General features: G+C 40.7%; 2 protein-coding genes and 1 long non-coding RNA gene across 24 annotated transcripts in view; 1 reads left to right on the forward strand and 2 right to left on the reverse strand.

Moving 5' to 3' along the window:
* Positions 1 to 2150: 2150 nt before the first annotated feature.
* Positions 2151 to 12368, reverse strand: LOC107320215 (hepatitis A virus cellular receptor 1 homolog). Of its 14 annotated transcripts, none has more exons than XM_085518775.1 (9): positions 12326 to 12368; positions 7886 to 11918; positions 6423 to 6767; positions 5862 to 5912; positions 4312 to 4388; positions 3993 to 4049; positions 3108 to 3216; positions 2808 to 2847; positions 2151 to 2403 (listed from the first exon to the last, which is right to left on the reverse strand). In XM_085518775.1, exons 2-9 carry the CDS (start codon positions 7932 to 7934, stop codon positions 2310 to 2312), a joined length of 822 nt encoding a protein of 273 aa, XP_085374901.1. In that variant the 5' UTR covers positions 7935 to 11918; positions 12326 to 12368; the 3' UTR covers positions 2151 to 2309. The 14 variants fall into 14 exon arrangements, with proteins under 14 accessions (XP_085374901.1, XP_015731357.2, XP_085374904.1 ...); XM_015875871.3 differs by having other exon boundaries at positions 3102 to 3216; XM_085518778.1 differs by having other exon boundaries at positions 3085 to 3216.
* MED7 (mediator complex subunit 7) lies at positions 10844 to 12368 on the reverse strand. Of its 2 annotated transcripts, none has more exons than XM_015875897.2 (2): positions 12326 to 12368; positions 10844 to 11918 (listed from the first exon to the last, which is right to left on the reverse strand). In XM_015875897.2, the coding sequence occupies exon 2, from the start codon at positions 11898 to 11900 to the stop codon at positions 11208 to 11210; it is 693 nt and encodes a 230-aa protein (XP_015731383.1). In that variant the 5' UTR covers positions 11901 to 11918; positions 12326 to 12368; the 3' UTR covers positions 10844 to 11207. The 2 variants fall into 2 exon arrangements, with proteins under 2 accessions (XP_015731383.1, XP_015731385.1); XM_015875899.3 differs by having other exon boundaries at positions 12102 to 12368.
* Positions 12369 to 14830: 2462 nt separating this feature from the next.
* The window catches only part of LOC107320226 (uncharacterized), a 32053-nt gene continuing 27697 nt past the window's right edge, over positions 14831 to 19186 (forward strand). For 2 of the 8 annotated variants that reach the window (XR_014935439.1, XR_014935440.1), the window contains exon 1: positions 14836 to 16224. This is a non-coding gene — a long non-coding RNA (uncharacterized LOC107320226). Of the gene's footprint in view, positions 16367 to 19186 lie in introns of all 8 variants that reach the window. The other 6 variants (XR_014935438.1, XR_001558177.3, XR_014935436.1 and 3 more) reach the window with 6 other exon arrangements.

The following is a 19186-nucleotide window of genomic DNA, read 5'->3' on the forward strand; positions in this document are numbered from 1 at the left end:
GTGATCATGAGCCAGCACTCAGCTGATGCCAGTGCAAGGAGCAGCTGAATCCCACCTGGGACACTAATTTGGGCCTTTATCCAGCTACCAGTTTCAATGAAATTTCTCAAATCAGAATTTGCCAGCCTGTTCTAAGCAAATAGGGAAGGAAGAGAGAAGTATGGCATAGTTCAGCTTTGCTTCTTTACCAATACTGGGCATTGAAAAAGGTCATCCAAAATCCATCAAATTCAAGTATGCTGGGAAGAACTAGAAAAATGTGCCTTGCTTTCTGTACCTATGCTGCTATCTAGTGGCTTCTTGCAGGCACAAAAGGAAAGGCAGAGCACTCTGCAGCTTGTTATCTTTATCAGGCTCAATAGGCTGCCAGCTGTGTGCAGCTGGACAACCTCCTAATGGGTGAACAGGCTCAAGTGCCACATGCACAACTCGGGATCATTTTGAAATACCCATTTTAAGGTGCACTGACATGAGTGGACATTATTTTGCATAAAAACTCTATGAGACAAAAAATTAGTCTGAATATGTAATACTAAGGAAAAAAAGCCCCAGTGGGACAGCACCTTTCACTATCAGCAGTCCTCAGACTCCTTAAAAGCACAGGTGTTTGGAATTGGATGGTTTTGGAAACCCCTCACTTCTTGTCTGAAACCCTGAAAAGATTATTTATTTGGCTAAAGCTGCAGGAAGCAGCAATTGCTGAAGCTGTTTTCTGAGCTCTGGTTCAGAGATCTGGTCAGACTTCCTCCAGCTCTGGATATGGGCCGTAGCCCACAGCAGTGACCTGTCAGTCAACAAGGCAGAAAGCAATGTCTACAGAGAGGGCACTAATTGTAGTCTAGTAGTTAATGCTAATAGTAATAAATAAAATAAATAAACACAATCTTAAACTAACAGAACCATTCTAGTCTCAGTATCTTCTTATACAGGGCAGCAAATGACATGAAGAAAGCAAATGGTAGAGCTGGTTACCAACTGAGGGCAGGAGGTGTAGCTGACCTCAGCTCCCCATAACAGCACAACCAGACCATGGCCAGGTGTCACAGCTGTTAACGTAACACCAGCATAAAGGAGCAGCTATTGCTCCTTTATGCCTCAATGGTTGACGTAGTTTTGTTCTATGCATGACTGCTTTGAAAACGATCTTCATGATGAAGTTAGCTCAAAGTCTGCTGTCCTTTATGGCAGCAATGTGTGTATTGAGCTGCAGGGTGTAATTTGCACCCACTAATACTTGGTCAGAGCTGATCGCTCTCCCACCTGAAAGAGCAGAAAACTACAGAGTAGTTTCGTTTGCCTGGTTGCTTTAGAGACCTGGAAAGGAAATTTTCCACCCTGAGAACATCTCGGAGCTCACAGGGGCCCAAGGAGAAAACCACAGCAAGAAAGTGACGCATTTTGCAGAAGAAATTGCACTTAGTCACACTTCTCTGAAAGCAAGGTGTGAGTATTCTGTAAGCTCCAACAGAGGGGGTGAGCACCAGCAGCCCCTCCAGCTTTAACCACATGTGGGCAGGAATTAGCACACTGCATAACTGAGCTGCTATTGGGAATGGGCACACCCAGATTCAAGAAAAAAAATTAATGAAAAGTACTTTGACATATGATTACTATCAAGGTTTTCCATCTGTTGTCTGTGCCAAAGCAGCTATGAGGTTGCTTCTCCCCTCAGATGATTGTTTGTTCTGTAGCTAGCAGATATAATACATAAGAGAAACAAATGTTAAGACTGTGGGTGGTTTTCCTTTTGTGACTGAACAGTCATCCTGACACTTCTTCTTTTCTGAAAGTAAGAAAGAATCTGAAGCAGACTGTATCATAGAACGACTTAGATAGGAGGGGGACTTGAAAGCTCATCCAGTCTCATCCCCTGCTGGGTGTTGGCTGCCCCTCACCAGCTCAGGCTGACCAGGGCCCCATCTCACTTAGCCCTGAGCCTCTGCGGGGTTGGGGCACCCACAGTAGTGGCACAACCTTGCCCCTCTCTGAGTAAAGAATTTCTTCCTAACACCTCACCTAAATCTCCCCTCTTTTAGTTTGAAGCCATTCCCCCTTGTCTGTGGTAACTTTCCTTATGGTTTGATAAATGGAATCTGGAAATTTCCATTCAAGCCAGTCAGGTTTCTGTTTCTGGAACAAGCTGATAAAAGTTTTTAATTAGAACTGTAGTTTTTATTTGCTTTATTAGAATGATAGGAGTGATGCTTTAGTAGTCCAGGCACACTTAGCTGCAGAGCAGAGGGAGCAGCTAACATTTTGGAAAACATTTAAAGTCCTGGAGATATCAAAGGCGAGCACACATACAGTCCTTAGTGTATTGTGTAAATGTTTTCCTCTGCATGGATCTCAACTTCCAGAGCACTTTGGTTCCCAGCACGTTCTGGTCTCCAATATGCAACAGAGCTGCACACATGAGTAAAAACAAGGCTGTTAAACAACTGACAATAGAAACACAAAAGAGCAGATAGTTAAATGAACCAGCTCACTGGAACAGCTGTAAAATATGCAAAAACACTTATTTAAACACAACTGATAATGAATCATTTTTCCATTTATGAGACAACCCGCACTTGAAGTTTGCCTACTCCCTAATGCACTGAATTGGCAGTTAGACTCATTTTTTGTTTATTAACTAAGGATGAGAAGCAGGATTTATTAATTTCTTTTGCAATGTTTCTTATTAATTTGCAATTAAAAAGAAAATCAAATTAGAGTATGTACAGTCAGCATACATCTAGTAGGAATCACAGCAACTCCTTCTGGGACCTGGTTTGTCCTATTAGCTAAAGCAGAAAAAGAACACTTACCTTGCAAACTTACTCAGTTTCTTCATATTGCGTAAATATCCTAAGGATGATCCAGAATGAAAATAAAGAAAAATAAACATTGTTCTTTAAACAATCCTACGTAAGTAAAGTTGCAGGTTTATCCAAATAAATAAATAAATAGATAATTGCAGAAAACGAAATTAGGGAACTTGAAGCAGAGGTTTTCAGTATAGGAAATCCCCATAAGTTCCAGGAGATGCATGTAGCAAAGCCACAGCTATGATTTGATGTACCCAACCCACTCTTGAATAATCACCTCTGAGAAGCACTTACGTCTACCTAGGAACAGACCCAGAGCAAGGATGACCAGAAACGCCACACACAATCCAGTTCTGAGGTAAACACTCTTTTCTGAGTACTGCTGACTATAAGTTGATATGGATGTATTCTGTCAAACACAAAACAGATTAGAGTCAGTGGAACTCGGAGCACAAATCCCATGCCAGACCCAGAGGCCAAATGTGCATTTTGTAAACCTGCAGTTAAAATGCCCTTGAGGGCAAGAGCCCAACTTGAGATACTAGTTTCAAGAAGTCACAACATTTACATGAACCCTGCTGTTAAAATATATTATTTCTTAACACTGACAAAGAACCTGAGGTTATGATCAGCCCCATTTGTTCACATTTGTTCCTGCTTCCTTTCAGCCCAAGGAAGAAGCCTAACATTTAATACTGTTTTGGTGAATACCTTTATTTATTCATAAGATTAAATAATTAAATATCCCCTGGTGTTTTCTCTCTGCCTCCCTTTTTGTCAGCTTACTCAGTAGTTATTTGGAGCTTTATCCCAGGAAGTGAATATGCCTTCACCTTTCAGCACAACTTCTTCTGGAAGCCAGCTGACAGGTATCCAACCACTCTCTAAGAGCTGGGAAGATGCTGAAAGGTAGTAGAGTCCCTGATTTTCTGCATGTGAGGCAATATGAATGCCCACAGTACATTGCAGTGCATAACATCGGGGCTTCCCAAATGGTAGCTTGGCTGTCTTGTCTTCCTGACAAAACTTAAGATGATGCTACTGCCTGTTAACACACAGCATGAGCTGGAGGACTCAGCAGGGCAGACAGGGCTGTGTGCTTGAACCCCATACACAGGCATGGCGGGTGGATCCCTGTGCTGTCATGTGGTCCATTTTGTACCCTTCCCCACGTCCTGCCGGTACCTGCAGGCTTGAGGATACTTCTGGGTAGTCTGAGGTGCTTGAGTTGGAACCAGAGGCCTGAAAGGCAATACAGATGTTGCTAAAGGTCTTCCCACTTTAGTAGGAAGGAAACAGTTTTTGCAAGCAAAGCACTTTATTTTCTCCCTTTCATAATGACCCCATAAGCATTCTTTTTTAAGTGTTAAATGTACAGACTGGAAAAAAAAATATCCGTTATTTTGCAATCAAAACAAAATACTGTAATTTAACTGCAGAAATGACCCAGCAACTTCCGATGTCTAAGCACATCATCTCAGTATAGCACAATAGAGATACTTACAGTCTCAGGAGCTTCTGAAAGAGAAACTGGAGGCCACATTCTGTCAGTAAAGGATGTTTCACTGGCAATCCCAGGAGCTGAGCAAAAGCAAGACAAACCAACATATCACTTGCATAGAAAAGCATTCTGCTTGGACAAAGAATGTATACTGCTGACCTGAGACCATTGAACCTAAGTACCTCTGTCTGGAGTCTTTGCTGTGCATATTATAAAGATGTTGGTGCCATCCAAGGGCATTGCAAAACTCCTCCAGTGCCCTTTTCAGAGCTTTGAAATCCTTCCAGGAAACACCTGCTATTATCTCAACACAGAGCCTAGAAAGATGGAGTTACTGAGCTGGGCTCTGGATCCATATCATAGATCAGAGGAGGCAGTGGATGTAAAACTAGATTATTTGATGAAAATTGATAAACACCAGCTCAGGGCCTCAAATGATGAATTGGTGTAGAGTTGCAGACAGCAAGTGGTACTTTTGAAGTCCCAGATCACAGCTATACAATAAACAGCCGACTGAAGTGTGATACATTTGCATAGGGCATGCAGCGGATTTTGAGGTAATTTCCCAGGGCAGTTTTCATTATTTAAAATAGAACTACAATCTGCCATGTTATCCGCATCATCCGTCACAGTTTCTCTGTGTGCTGTCAGATGGTACAAAACCCTCCTGAAAACAAAATCTTCTATTCACATTATGACAATCCCAGGTGGCTCCTTTCATGTTATGAATGGTTAACCTTATGCCATAAACTGCATTTTGAAAAGTGAGGATCATCTGCTTCACTGTCCTCTTTTTCAAGGCAGATGCTATAACAGCCCTACATCAGAGGAACACAGCCACCCATCTTTTTAAGTCTCCCCATGTAGAAATTAACTTCTATTCTCAAAGTACAAAATATTGCTCCCAGCAGCTAAGGAAGATGTCACATGGTTAAGAAAACCCGTGAGAGCTGAGACTGGAAGCCGTATCATTTGCAGTAAGAATAGAAATGGTTTGAGAACATTTTCACTTCTTCTTACAAGAAGGAAATGCAAGTGTTGTAACATTTTAGTGTTGCTCAACTGGTAACATTTGAGATAGAGGGATAAATACAGATAGCATTCCCTGATGGCATTCTGAACCAGCCCAACAACACAGTTCTTTGTTGCATTACCTTCAGCAATATTTGCTTTGATTAAATAATGAGAGCACACACACAGCTCCTAAAACCTCGTATTTTACTGTTCATGGGATGTGCTTTCAGATGACAAGGTGAGACTTTATACTGCAGAGAAAACACATCCTGAAACAGCCACGAGGAAAACAACACTTGTAGCACCAATGTAGCATCTAATTAAGTCCCACACCTGGGAGCAACTTACATATTCCTTCTGCTAAGCTCTCTATATGAGGTAGAATTTACATGCCAAGTTCAGATCTCAAGTCCTATCATATGTTCAGTAAATTTTAGCCAAGATATTTATATCATCTGTCATTTTGTTTCTTTTTAAAGATGTCTATTTTCAATGCAGCTAATACATGCTACTGCAATTAATACTTGGAAAAAAGTTACCTGAGGTCAGTGGAGAGGTGTGAGTGAGAGGACTTGCAGTAGAGACCCTAGCTGGTGTTAGAGAAACAAACAACATGCATTATAATTAATGTCCATTCATGTAGTGAAAAAAGAGAAAATGTTTCTATAAAAGTGTGCTTGAACCAGGAACACATCTGGGAGACAATTGTGCCAAATGTTACCATGTGGTTTTTTTTACAAGTAGAGAAGAACTAAGATCAAAAGAAAAGTTTCCTTAAAGGAAAATCATCCAGGCTAGTTGTGTATCCCTGGGCTTTACCCTGGAACCCAGCAGAAAAAGGTGAAGAATTGTCTCTGTGTAAACTCAGTAGCACTGCATACCACAAAACAAGGCACCACTGCCTTTGTTGTTTGCTTTTTTTATTGTTATTACTGCAGTGACTGTAATCCTAGTGATTACAACACTCTCAAAGGCAGATTAGCTTTATCCCAAATAACGGCAGGTCTGCCAGATGCTAGAGACTGATTCTATGGATGATGTCAGAAATCACTTCCTCCACAAGCCTCAAGCTGCAGCAGAGTCACTGTAACAGCACTCACCTCTCTCAACCACCACCTGGAGGTTGGTTGTCTCATCGTTGAACCACCCCGGGATCTCCACACGGCAGCAGTACGTCCCACTGTCTGTTTCCTGGGCATTCAGGATGGTGAGGGACACGTTGCCCTTCAGCAGGTCCCCTTTCAGCACATACTTTGGGTGGTATCTCTCTGTCACCTTCCACCCATCTGTCCAGATAATGGGGTGAGAACATTTGGAAGAGGGGCAGGCATCACGGCCCCAGCACATTGAGGTGATGTCACGTTCCGTCTTAACCCTGTAAAAGCAGGGCACCGTGATATTCTGACCAACCTCTCCCTTCACCTGCAGTCCTGACACTGTAGGGCCTGTGGACAGAAACACAAACATTAAACAGGTCGTGTGCAGCTGGCAAAAAGGTGAAGAGAAGATAGAGATTGGACCTGCACAGCTCCATGGCTTCTCTTCAGCCACATCCAGGTCAATAGGTCTTTCTTTTTCCATTAGCTTAGATTTAATCCAAGCCAGATATAGGAGAACAGAGAGGCATCAATAAAAGCATAGAAGGAAACCCTTCCTCACTTTCAGTGCAAGGCCACTGAAAGGCAGTTTTCATCAGCATCACAGCTGTGCATTTCCTTTTTTTCTTTTACTGAAGAAGGATTTAGCCATCTCAGAAGAGATCTTCCAGACTTTTCCTACAAACTTCTATACCTTCTTTTTTCCCGACCTCATATTTCCCCCTCATTCTTACAAAGTTTCTAATGCATTTGGTTCCCACAGCATGGGATCGAACATGCAAAGATGCTGATGTACCCACATTAAAATTTCAGGGATATAATTCACTGCAGCAAGAATGGAAGTAGGAAAGAGTCTTAACAACTAATCATCTCTAATCAAAGTCCCTGTATATCACTGGGCAGTGCCATCAGTGGGTAGCCCAAGTTGTGCTAATGGATCCCAAACAGCGTAGGGCTTCACTGTCGTTGTTCCTTGGGAAAAAGCAGTCCTGCCCAATTTCATCTCAGCCATTTCTTTTCCTAAACTACGCTGTAATCATTATAAATAAGTCTTATGCAAAGATTTTGCCACAGTAGCGTACTAGAAACTAATCTCTGACAATAACGCATGTTTTTTTAATAAAAAAAGGAAAGTCTAAATGAATCTTATTATAAAAGGCTTTAGAAAAAATCTAGAAGAAAAATATCTGTAATCTCTTTTTTGTCTGTTGAACATATCCTTCAAACAGAAGTTTAATGTCCATCTGCCTGCATTAACAGCTCTGTTTTAAAAGGGAGATATGATCACCAGAATACTCTTCAGCCATTCTGATTAAGTTCTACTAAATATGCAAAACAGCAGTTTCTGCACCACACAACCACTCTTACCACCATAACCCAAAATCTCTCTGCAACCCCCAGAAGCAGTGATGCACGTTACCTCCCTTCCATCCACTTCCAGCTGTTTTTCACACCCACTGAGTTACCTGTAAGCCAAAATAGAAGGATCCAGTCCAGGAAGAATGGAGAAGACATTGTGGCCGAGGATGAGGAACACTCATTCACTCTTCGTGCACCTACACTCAAAATAAACTATTGTTTCCATAAACTGCTGGTCTTACTTCTCAGTGCTAGCACGTCAGTTTCAAACAGGACGATGCCCTTTGGTTTCCAGTGCCTTTCCTGTGGTGAGTCTGTTAGTCACTGAAGCTGCTGCTGCTGAGAACGCGTGCAGCTGAATGCTTGCACTGTGGTTTGACTAAAAGGTTAAAATACTCAGCACTACTTCACAACTCTACTTCTCTTTTTTTCCCCAGATCTGCTTGTTTATAGCAGGTTAAACTGTTAGTACCACTGAGCTGAATCACCAATAATCCACTGCCCCAAACTGCTTCCCACACCCTCTTCTTACCATAATGCATAGAATTAGGCACAAGAGATTACATAAGATGTGTAGCAGACCAGTAAACAGAGATCATTCAGCAACATAACAGGTTCTAAGGAATTATTAAACCAGCATTTAATCCTAATTTCTGCTTCTAACATTGCTACTTTAAGCAAACATGGTTTCCTTTACAGGCAGGAACACTGGAAGCTTCCCCACCACTTCACAAGCATAGGTAAAACAGAGCTGCAGCCTCTCATCACTTAGCTCTTAAAATTTTTCATGCTTCTGAGCCTTTACCATACTGTGTAATACAGCACAAGAGCCACTTAAAAAGCTGAGTGGCCACAGTGGTCGGTTAGGAGAAACGTGCTGAAATATGTTACTTGAATAATGGTGTTCCTGGCCACTTTGCTTTGCCCTGTGTGAGAACGTGATGACCTGTAATATCATTCGGACCAGAACTGCAGCAGTGATCAGATGTGATCCATAGCAAATACACGTTGTCTGCCGAAGCAGATCATCTACCTTTTACCCTTTTATACAAATTAAGTTGCAAACAATGACTTTTTATAACTAACAAATAAATGCAGCCAAGGGGCGGAGCTACGCCAGCAACATTCCTGCTGGAAAAGGCTGGAAGAGGGAGAAAGGGCAGTGTCTGTAAGCAGATTTAGGACTGTGTAAGAAAACACTTCCTCTCGGCTACTCCTGTTTCTGGGGAGATAGGACACTGCAGGCAGCTTTCACAGACATTGTTCTGACCATGAACCACAGTATCCTGGGATGGCTATGCAGACAGAGCACAGTTTGCATTTCTTCCCTCTGAATGATTAGAACTGCCCCCATTTCCCAATGACAACACACTTGGCTTCCCTGCTTCAAATAACTGCACTTATCCTCAGTGCAATAAAATAACCGGCTTGTTGTTGTTTCATAGCAGCATTTTGATCCAAGTCTTCTTAACATCTGACGTTAACTTTATCCTACTGAGTTTCATAAGGCATATATAATCCAACACATTTCATACATTAACATTTCACACGAGTCATCATGTTCAAAAGCAACACAAGAAAGACCTCATCATCATGAGTTGGCTAATTAGAAAAGACATTCACAGCCTCACTTTTAAGTCAGTGAGTCATATCCTACACAGCCTGAAATGCAGTTGCCCTGCACTGTATGCTTCACCCACTGCTTCACTGCAGCTACAGTTCAGTTGTTGGGCTGTTTGTTTTTAATCAAAAGCAAAGTTTTAACGGGAGAAAAGAGAGCTGCCATTGTATGGATGTGACAAAGGATAGTTACTGTTTTGGCTGAAGAAAAGCTCAGGAAGTACCGCGATCTCCTGCAGGATTTTATCTCAGGGTTTGCCTTAAAGACAGACCCCAAAGAACAGAGAGAAATCTATTTACAAAACTTCTTCCAGAGAGAAAGCAGTCCTAAGATTTTAAATGACTCAGTCCCCATTTACGTCAATGCTTTCATCAATAGAAGTTAATTGTGATTACTAGTTACTGCTAGAACCCAGCCTGTGGTTGAAACTGCAGCACCTGGGCCTTCAACTTTCTTAAAAACATAAAAAAATGAAAGTAAAAAAATCAACTGTAAAAACACTCTGGGCATCTATAGCAGATGAAAGGCAGAGTTCGAACATATGTGGTGAAGTAACTCACGATCTCTCTTATCCACAACACACTAAAACTGTTCCTTCCTATCTTCCACTTGAAGAACATTTGCAAAGCAGATGCCCAATTAATTCAGCTGACCCACCATTGTTTTAGCTACTAGAAAACAACACGGTTTAGTTCAGGGAGCAGGGAAGAGAGGCAGCTCTGCACAGAAGTCAGAAGTTTTAGTGTCATAAAGTTATTTATAAACGTTTCTGAAGAACATGCTTTCACTTTATCATTACTTACATCACACGCCCTTGAAATAGCAGATGAGTTCCTGCCGTGAGTCATTTGCTTCAGTTCATCTTTAGCTACAGTGATCTCAATCCCACCACCCAATGGTTAAAATCTACCTGCACATTTAAATAAATCTGCATGCCTGAAAACAGCTGAATTATCCAAGTTATAATTTGCATAACGAGAGTTACAAGTAGTTATAGTAAGTTCCCTCATCCATAAAGTTGATCGTTTCTTTTCTTTCTCTCTCTTTTTTAAAGGTGCTATATCTAGTTTGGAAAGCAGACATGCTACAGACAGGAGGGCTTGGGTAAAGAAGCCACTTCTTCATTATCAAATCACTCTTCATGCCACAGGCTTGATCTAAGTCCAGTTCTCTTTAAACACAACTGATGTAGCTTCCATTTGACAGACTTCAGGAGTCTTTCTAACTTGAAAGTTCACAGTTAGTATAAAAGCTAATTATCCATTTAATCAACTTAGTGGTAGAGACCCACAACAGACACAGACAAGTTACACCACATTACATGTGTAATAAAGCAATTCTTAAGTTCTTTAACATTGTTGCATTACTACAAAGTTAGAAAGGAATGGATTTCTCAGGCTTCATATTGATTTAATCTTCAATCTAGAATAACTGAAAAGACCCATTTAACGTGTAAACAACTAACATTTATTTGAAATGCAGGAATTGTCAGCTTCCATTTCAGTCAGCCAAACCCCCTGCTTCCAGCAGCACACGGCATTTACAAAATGAAGCACGTCCCAGAAAGCTGCAAGTGACAAAACAACATTATACAAAAAAACTAACTCTAACAGCATCCACGCTGCACAAAGCAGTTTTGTTTTGACCAATACACATATAACTCACACAAAACATTAAATATCCTCACCTGCTTAGCAGCTCACACCCACCCCCCAAGTCAGTGTGAACGCTTCAAACAAAATACAGCATGTACCCTCAGAATCCATTTGGCCTCTCTCTATTGTAAGTTAACATAAGACACGATTCCTTCATGTCATTTCATCAATAATGCTGCACATAGCTGCATCTTTGTCTAACACCTGATCTCTCTTGCAGCCAGAACGTTCTCTCTGTTTTTCACTCTGTCCAATGCAGTTGTTGCCATCATCAGTGTCCATTGGTTCTGTTTTCACTCCCAGTCCCCCCTCTGAATGAGGAAGATCATCAGGCAAGGACGCCAGGCAGTTCTGAATCATCTCCACAACTCGCTCTAAATGCTTCTGAAATCGCTCTGCAGTTTCCAGACGCTGACGTTTCTGCACTTCCATCATGACTCGCAGGGTCTCCCTAGCTTGGTGAGGACGGTACTCGTTTATAAGATGATGGACATGAACAAAAAGCAGTTTCAGGTCCTCCAGTTTCTCTTCTCGCTTTATACTCCCCGGACTCCTTATCAAGATATCCAAGAGATCCAAAAAGTTGACTAAGATAGACATGTTCAGTTTCCTCAATTCCTTTTTGTGATCAAACTGCATGGGATGCAGCCGTTCAATACCCTGGCTTTCCAAAGGTCTGATAATTAAATCGTCACACTGGAACTGATTACCAAACATCATGTAACTGTCTTTCACAGGTGGAGGTGGCTTTGGGGCCAGACCTTTGCGTATGTTTTCATCGGTGTATTCCTTTATATACTGCATTGGAGGCGGAGGGAGGGCACTCACTTGCTGAGGTTCACCCATCTTTGGGGATTAAAATATCTAGTGGATAGAAAAGAAACGTGCATTACATAACTTATGCGACAACTCCACAGCACGCATGAAGCTAAGAAAACAAACCAGACAGGAGATTCTTCAGCATGCAAATAGCAGGAAACTCCCCAATAAATCCACGTTAGCCTTACACTGACATACACAGCACATTAAACACTTCTCAAACCAGACCTGCCAACGAGGAGGCACAGAAGGAAGGAGAGGCCTGGTCCGCTAAACCCAGGGCGGGGAGAGACAGACAACGGCAGGCAGGGAGAGGCGGCCCTTTAAACAGCACCTCCCCCCCGGCCCATCGCTACAGCACGGCTCCGGGAGGGCCCAAAACCGCAGTGCTGAACAGAAGCAAAGGCTGGGCCGGTCCTACACACAAGGCCCAAAGAAAACACCCCACTCACCTGCACAACGCGCTGCTATCACCACCAACACCTCACATCCGGCGAGCTGCTCTCCTTCCTCCTCCCCTCCATTGGCTCGCAGCTCAAATGGCGTTGTAGACTTTGGTTGGATGTCCGCAATGCCAGTCAGGAGCTCGCTCCACTCACAGCCTGGGCTATGGCGCCCTATTGCGGCTGCCAGGGGCACGGCAGGGATCTCAGCGGGGGTCCCAGCAGGGTCCTCTAATGGCAGAGATCCTCGAATGGCAGAGATGGGAGCAGCCGGCCCGACTCTTGTCGGCATCAGACTCCCTGTGAGACCAACTTCTGCATGAATTGGTGTTTAGTATTTGGTATTCCAGGACTGCTTTCATAGACTTGTAGAACTGTTCTGGTTCAGACACTTCCTGGACTCTGGTGAGCTCAGTGCCCAGACCCTGGGGAGCCGCCGGTGTGATGGCAATGCTTTAACTGCTGAATGATGCAGGGAATATATGCAGAGCTTCCATGCAACAGAAACTTGGGTGTTATTCCATCACAAAGTGAAAGCATCACCCTGGGAAGTGTTAGCATCCTTTCTATAGCTGAACACGCGCAGCCTGGATGCATAAAGTCTGCAACAAACCGATGGAACTTCTTGCTTTTCTTCCATTTCTTTGTTTAAGACAGATTTTAAGGAAAACTAAACAACTATCTGTGTCTTCCATATTGCCGTGGGACCTTGGGCTGGCTGGCAGCACCTCTGCAGATGGTCACTGGTCTGGCAATGCGGCTTTTGTGCTCTGATTTCCTTTTTTCCTCAGCAGATGGCAGTAACCTCCTTCATAAGAAGGAATAAGGGTAAGAGAGCCCCTGTCTACGTGCCCTATCAAGGGCAGAGTTGTTTCTAAATATTACTAAAGTGCACTCTCACTACTTTGTAGGATTGGCAGGTGTTGGTTTGCAGAGCAAACTGTTGCAACTCCAAACCCCACAGACAAGGAATTAAAAGCACCACTTTTAGAGAGGAATGAGAAAACCCACCTGGTGGGGGATATTAACAAGTCTTTGCTATTGTTAGACTTTCCAGACTTTGATTTCACATTCTCATACCACGAGCTGAGCTCGATTATCAGCTGCCTTGCACTCTGTGAACTGCTCAGTACAGCTCTCAGTGCTGTGACTTCAAAAGGTAGCAGGGAGCCAAGCACTTGTTTTTCACACGTCCTTTTGATCTTGAGTCATTTTCCCAGTTTGCACGTAAAGGCCAACAAATGCAAAAAGAAAAAGGGGTTTCATTTTCATTCTTGGTAGTATGACTGAGATGACTGAGAATGAAGGTGAGTGCCACACACAGCATTCTCAAATTTGCTTTCTACTCCATTTCTGTGGTTTTCTCAAATAGGGACACTGTCCAAGACAAGTCCACCAGTGATAATACAGCTCAGTTACTACAGATCTGTTGGAATGAACCCAAACACCACTTCAGCGGATGGGAAATCACTTAAATGAGGTTCTCTGCCACAAAGATAGAAGACCTTAATTTATTGCTTTAGTTACATTTATTTTAGTTTTATTCACAACTAATTCCAGGCAAATTGGAATGTTTCATTATCAGTCATTCCCTTAATTCAGCAGCAGTGTGCACAGCAGGATTTGTACAAGCACAGCAAATACAAACCCCATTTTCACGTGGCCCTTTCCTAAGCAGCCTGAAAGAGAATCCAAATATGAGGCTGAGTTGCAGCCTCTTGCTTTGATTAGGTTGTGTTGTATCTTACATCCTGGTTAAGCTACAAGCTCAGGAACTTCCTTTTTTTTGATGACTGTTGAAGGCTTTTTTGCAGGATATACTGGGGAGGAGGGGAAGAGAAAGGGAGCAGTGTTGGGGGTGATGAGGACTTAAGCTTTATGTCTCCATCTGCTGTGGTTAATTCCCACCTCCTGCTGTGGCTGTGGGAATTAATAAATAGGTAGTTGCCTGCAGGCCATGCTGCCAGAATGAAATGCAGGATTTGAAGCACTGCAGATTTTACAGCGCTGTCTTCAGAAGCAAATAGTAAGGGACAGTAACCTTGCTAGGCAGGCACCAACAGAAGGACTCAGAGCAAATTTTCAGTTTGAATGTGATCCAATGCAACTACATTTTCCTTCCTGTATTTTTGCCTAGGTGACAACAGCTGAGCAAAGGATTATTTTGTACCTATATCACCGAACCTGTCTCTGTACAAGTTCAGTGGTTTGAAATGTGTTCTCTGTGTTTCTGGGATCATCAGTAAGCCTATGAGAGATTCCCTTCAGGCATTCAAATCATGGATAATTCACTGTATCCTCCGAGCAGATGCTCAGAACAAGGCACCTACTTTCCTAGGGCTCACAAATGGTTCACAGAGGAACCCTACTCGAATTCTAACAGAGCAGCTCCCTTGGTCACTGGGACCGGTATGAGCATATTCAAAGGTGCAGTTGTAAGACCAAGAAGAAAGCTTGATGCATGTGGCTCATAAAGATTAGGCTAATTTTTTCCATTTTTTTTGCAGCTTTCTGGTTTTTTTACAGGTGATGTGACTGCTGAGCAGCCTAGAAGAGTTACAGAAGGAAGCGACTATTAAAGCCTCTTGAATGGAATTCTTGAATTGGTCAGGTCTGAGCCTGAAAGACTCATTCCTGAATGAGAAAAGACTATGTCTATTTATATGAGAGAGAATGAGATTTGTATGAGGTTCTTTATTTTTTTCTTTCTTTCCCTTCCTTTCTTCCCATACCTGTTTGTTTTTATCACAGTGGGAAGATTTCTAGCCTCCTCACTATTTAGGATGTTCAGATCTGTTTATGCTAACTTTGATGAGAAGCTTCCATACCAGATGTGATCAGGAAGTACTTTTACAGATTCAAAAGTTATAGCAACCCATGCAGACCTGTTTCTGAGGTGTGCTTTAATTTAGGGTACGCTGCAGACGTACTGCCACAAACTAGTGTGTGGGCATGTTGTTAATGCAATTATAGTATATATAGTATATATATACTATATTGAGCGGCTGTTGCACTAATGTTTTTTCTTTGACTGTATCTACTTAAATGAAGAATTGAAAGAATGGTGTTTTTGTTGTTTTTAAATCTACATTGCTGTATTTACTACATAAACTCAAGAGAAAGAAAATGTGCTGTATATATATATATTTTAATCTTGAACACCTTTCAAATTCCAGACTATGTTCAGAAGATTGCCTCAAAAAAACTGCAGGAGGGAATCTGTTTTTCCTCTACGATTTTCTCATCTACTATGATTAAAGACATGGCACGATGAGAATAAGTGAAACACTAAGGAAGCAATTGTTCCTTATCAGGACTTCTCATTGCATGCAATTTTCTGTATGCAAAGAGTAATTTCTTTTTCATTGCAAATGGTTTGTCTAGGACACATGCATGACTCTTACAAGCAAAGTAATTCTGAGAAGGTCAGCAAGAGACACTCTCTATAAAATATGACAATCAATAACAGTTTAACCTCTAATCTATATCAACAGATAACTTTTATTTACTATTTGACTTGTGTAAAGACAAAGCCAGGTAATCCAAAAGGAGTAGTCACAATAGAGATGAATGACCTTCTTTTACAAGAATGTAGATAGCAGTAGGCAAAAACCATTCCAAGCTACAGCATCATGCAAAGGGCTATTTTGCAAAGAAACACTGTGTGTTAGTTGTTGAAACTTTTTTGTGCATTCCCCGAAACAAATGACACTATTCTGAATATTTTCCTTTCTGGGCAGTAAATAAAGTCTTTTATGTTGACAATGCTAATATTATATTTTAAAATATATTTGCATTCGTGTTTTTTTGACATTTTTTATTGCATTGTATAAATCCCAGAGCAGAGATCCACCAAGCTCATTGTGAGAAAGCCCTGTTTCTTGGGATAGCATCATGCAATGATACAGGTGACCATATGACATTTCATTATGGTTTAGTGGATGAATCTATGGGAAAGCTATTTCAACAAGAACAGCGGATATGTGTTTGGAGTAAAAGTTGGGAAGGTTAATTTTAAGTGATTCCTGAAAACGGGATTATTTTGCACAGGTAATTTTCAAGTGTGAATATTCCTGATGCAAAATACTCTTTGGATATTGCAGCCTAACTTGTGCTTTAAATCTACTGGATCAGGGGAAAGATGGGAAGGGAGCTGCGGTAAATAGTTACTACTTGTAATTCTGGGACTTAGCAACACACCTGTAGCACTGGAGAGTTAAAATACAAAATGATTAGGAAATGTTCATTTATAAGGGAGGTGATGGTGCCATAGCTTATAAATGCTTCTTAATGCATAAAAACATGTACGTGATTATATTGTTTTTATTTACTCTTGCATTTCATTAATGCATAAGAAATTTCCTTTAATCTGAAGCCATGAATCTATAAATAAGAAGATAATTATGATCAATGTCTGCTGCCGTTATTTGTTGATTCATCCTCTTGTTTAAGAATACAATATTGTTTCGTCTCATTCTACTCGAAATGAAAGAATCAATTTCTATATTATTTTTAAATACTTTTTTCTTGCTTTTCATATTTTCTGAAACCTATTTGTAACACTGAAAGGCCAAATCTATTACTTGCAGGTATTTGCAAGGGCAGTTATATGAACTTTATTATAGTTGTATTAATGGTTGTGCTGTTGACCGTAAGTTCTAGCACAGTTGGTCTTGGCGGAGGCAGAATGAAAAGTAAGCCACAACCCGCCTTAGAATAGAGCTGTTCTTATTTTCTTTTCAACTAGGCAAGGAAGGTGACAACACCTCTGTAAAAGTACAAGAGTGTTTATCAGACTTAGCCCATTAGTAAGAAAAGATTATAGATCATCTCAACACTGTGGGCTGCTTTCTCAAAACAAGGTCTTGCACCTACATTGATCTTTCAAATGGTGTCACAGAAAATTGCTGGTGTTTTATCTCCACTCTTGGATTTGCAATTTAACTTTCCTTCTCTTGCTTTTTCATTATATACCGTGTTGCTCATATCCACACCAATCAACTCTATTATTTGGAATAACGTGATTGAGTTTAATTGAAAGCCTGAATTACACACAAATCTAGCATGAGAAAAATGCTTTAAGTATGACAGGGTTTATAGTGCAAATACTGTGATTTTTCTGACCATAATGCTTTGTTAAATAATGGAAATGGATAACAGTAAGGACAGAAAAAAATCAAGATAGCACTTACAGCTGTAAGCAAGAGATTAATAGAGTAAACACCTTGAACACAATGTAGAGATGAATCTCTTGTGCCTTTGGAGGTAACACTTAACTTCTCTGTAATCAATTTTTGGCTAAAGGGCTTTCTGGAGTTAACTTATGAGAAGTGTGTCCTTTTTGCAATTCTGGGAATGCCTGCTATTTTCCCTTTAATTAATCAGTGCACATATATTCAATTTTGTTTTGCTACGAGGAGTTCCAGGTTCTGATATAAAACAAGCAGTACTGAATTGATGCTTTGACTGAAATAGAGCTGTCTCAGCTTTGGAGAACAGAGAACAAAGATGATTTTACCTTGCTTCCTCAGCAAAGTAAAGTAGTCCTTACTTCCTCAGAAGGTTTTCAAATAGTTTTCAGACAGTAGTAGCATTTAAGCTGCATGCTACTATCAAAAGCATAGGACACTTTTCTTCATGCCAAATATTAATTCTTGCCTGTTCTGTAACTGAAAAAACATTACCAATGTGACTGCTCTTCTATTTGTCTGATTATGTTAGTTCCCAGATGAATCTTTGGTACAGACAATGTCATGACAGGACAATCTGACTTGATGGTCCACTGAAAATTAGCTTGAAATTCTAAGGAATAGTCAAATACTTTGGAACTTCTACAAGAATACAACTACCAATTCAAGTTACTTCCTTCTGTAAATTCTTCTCTCTTAATTAGGTGGCTTCTTTACAAAGTATTTTCTAGTTTTCACAAGCTTCCAAAATGTCAGGAAGTAATCTCTGGGATGAGGAACAGTAGAAAGCAAAACCCAAACAAGCTTCTTATCCTATTTCACATTCTTATCACATTTCTACATTTTTTAGTTCCAAAATCTAAGAAGATACATCCTGCAGCATAACAAGAGAACCTTTTCAAACAGAACTGCTCAATTTTGCTCAATTCAAAATAAACATATTATGTGGTTTGAAAAGGCTGAAAGATATTATTTTTATGCTTATCAATATTGTAATAATATTTCCTTAATAGAAGATTAATTTTAAATGTCCTTACCCTTAGCATACTGGTGTTTTCCATTATTTACATTTCCTCGCAACCTTTCTTTGTCCTTTCAGCAGAGAATGTAAGTGCTTATTTACACAAAATAAAGACAGCTTCACTTTTGAAGTTCAATATTTTGGGCAAGCAGTACCATACCAGTCCGCTATCCAGTCTTAGCAGGAAATGGTCCTAGTGCTGATCACATGGAGATGACTTGTGGCATCAGCTCATTTTGAGAAGTTTAGCAAACATGTTATCTGTAGCAACAGTTCTGATGTAATGTTTATAAGTTCAAACTGTCCTGTTTGGCCATTGCTGCTGATATGCTTGTTACCAAAACAATCTAAAAGCCTGTTCTTTGCCATGTCCTTCAAGTCACATACAGATGGTGTTTCGTCATGATCTAGTATTCGATAGGTATGTTTGAGGATTTAACTTTTAAGATTTAAAACTTTAAGTTAAAAACTTATTTCTAATGAAGCTTGAACAAGTGTGTCATGCAGAAAGTTCTTAACTGAAAAGCTTTTACTTTAAATAGGTTCTACTTTGTCAAAAAAAAATGAATAGGCCAACTTGTATGGTGAATTATCAACAGGACTGCATATACTGAATTAAAATTATAATTAGATAGATACCTACTAGTTAAGGAAAACTAC

This window comes from Coturnix japonica, chromosome 18 (genome assembly GCF_054131305.1).
Source record: "Coturnix japonica strain WE chromosome 18, WE-NBRP24, whole genome shotgun sequence".
Classification (NCBI taxonomy): domain Eukaryota; kingdom Metazoa; phylum Chordata; class Aves; order Galliformes; family Phasianidae; genus Coturnix; species Coturnix japonica.

Bases quoted from the DNA above. Each gene is read 5' to 3' on its own strand.
- LOC107320215 (XM_032447408.2), bottom strand. From the start codon at position 6,903: ATGGAAAAAGAAAGACCTATTGACCTGGATGTGGCTGAAGAGAAGCCA. The intron at 6,768-6,842 runs GTCCAATCTCTA...TTCTGTCCACAG, and splicing joins GAAGCCATGGAGCTGTGCAG to GCCCTACAGTGTCAGGACTG. The intron at 2,848-3,101 runs GTAAGTGCTTCT...GATCATCCTTAG, and splicing joins GGGTCTGTTCCTAGGTAGAC to GATATTTACGCAATATGAAG.
- MED7 (XM_015875897.2), bottom strand. From the start codon at position 11,900: ATGGGTGAACCTCAGCAAGTGAGTGCCCTCCCTCCGCCTCCAATGCAG.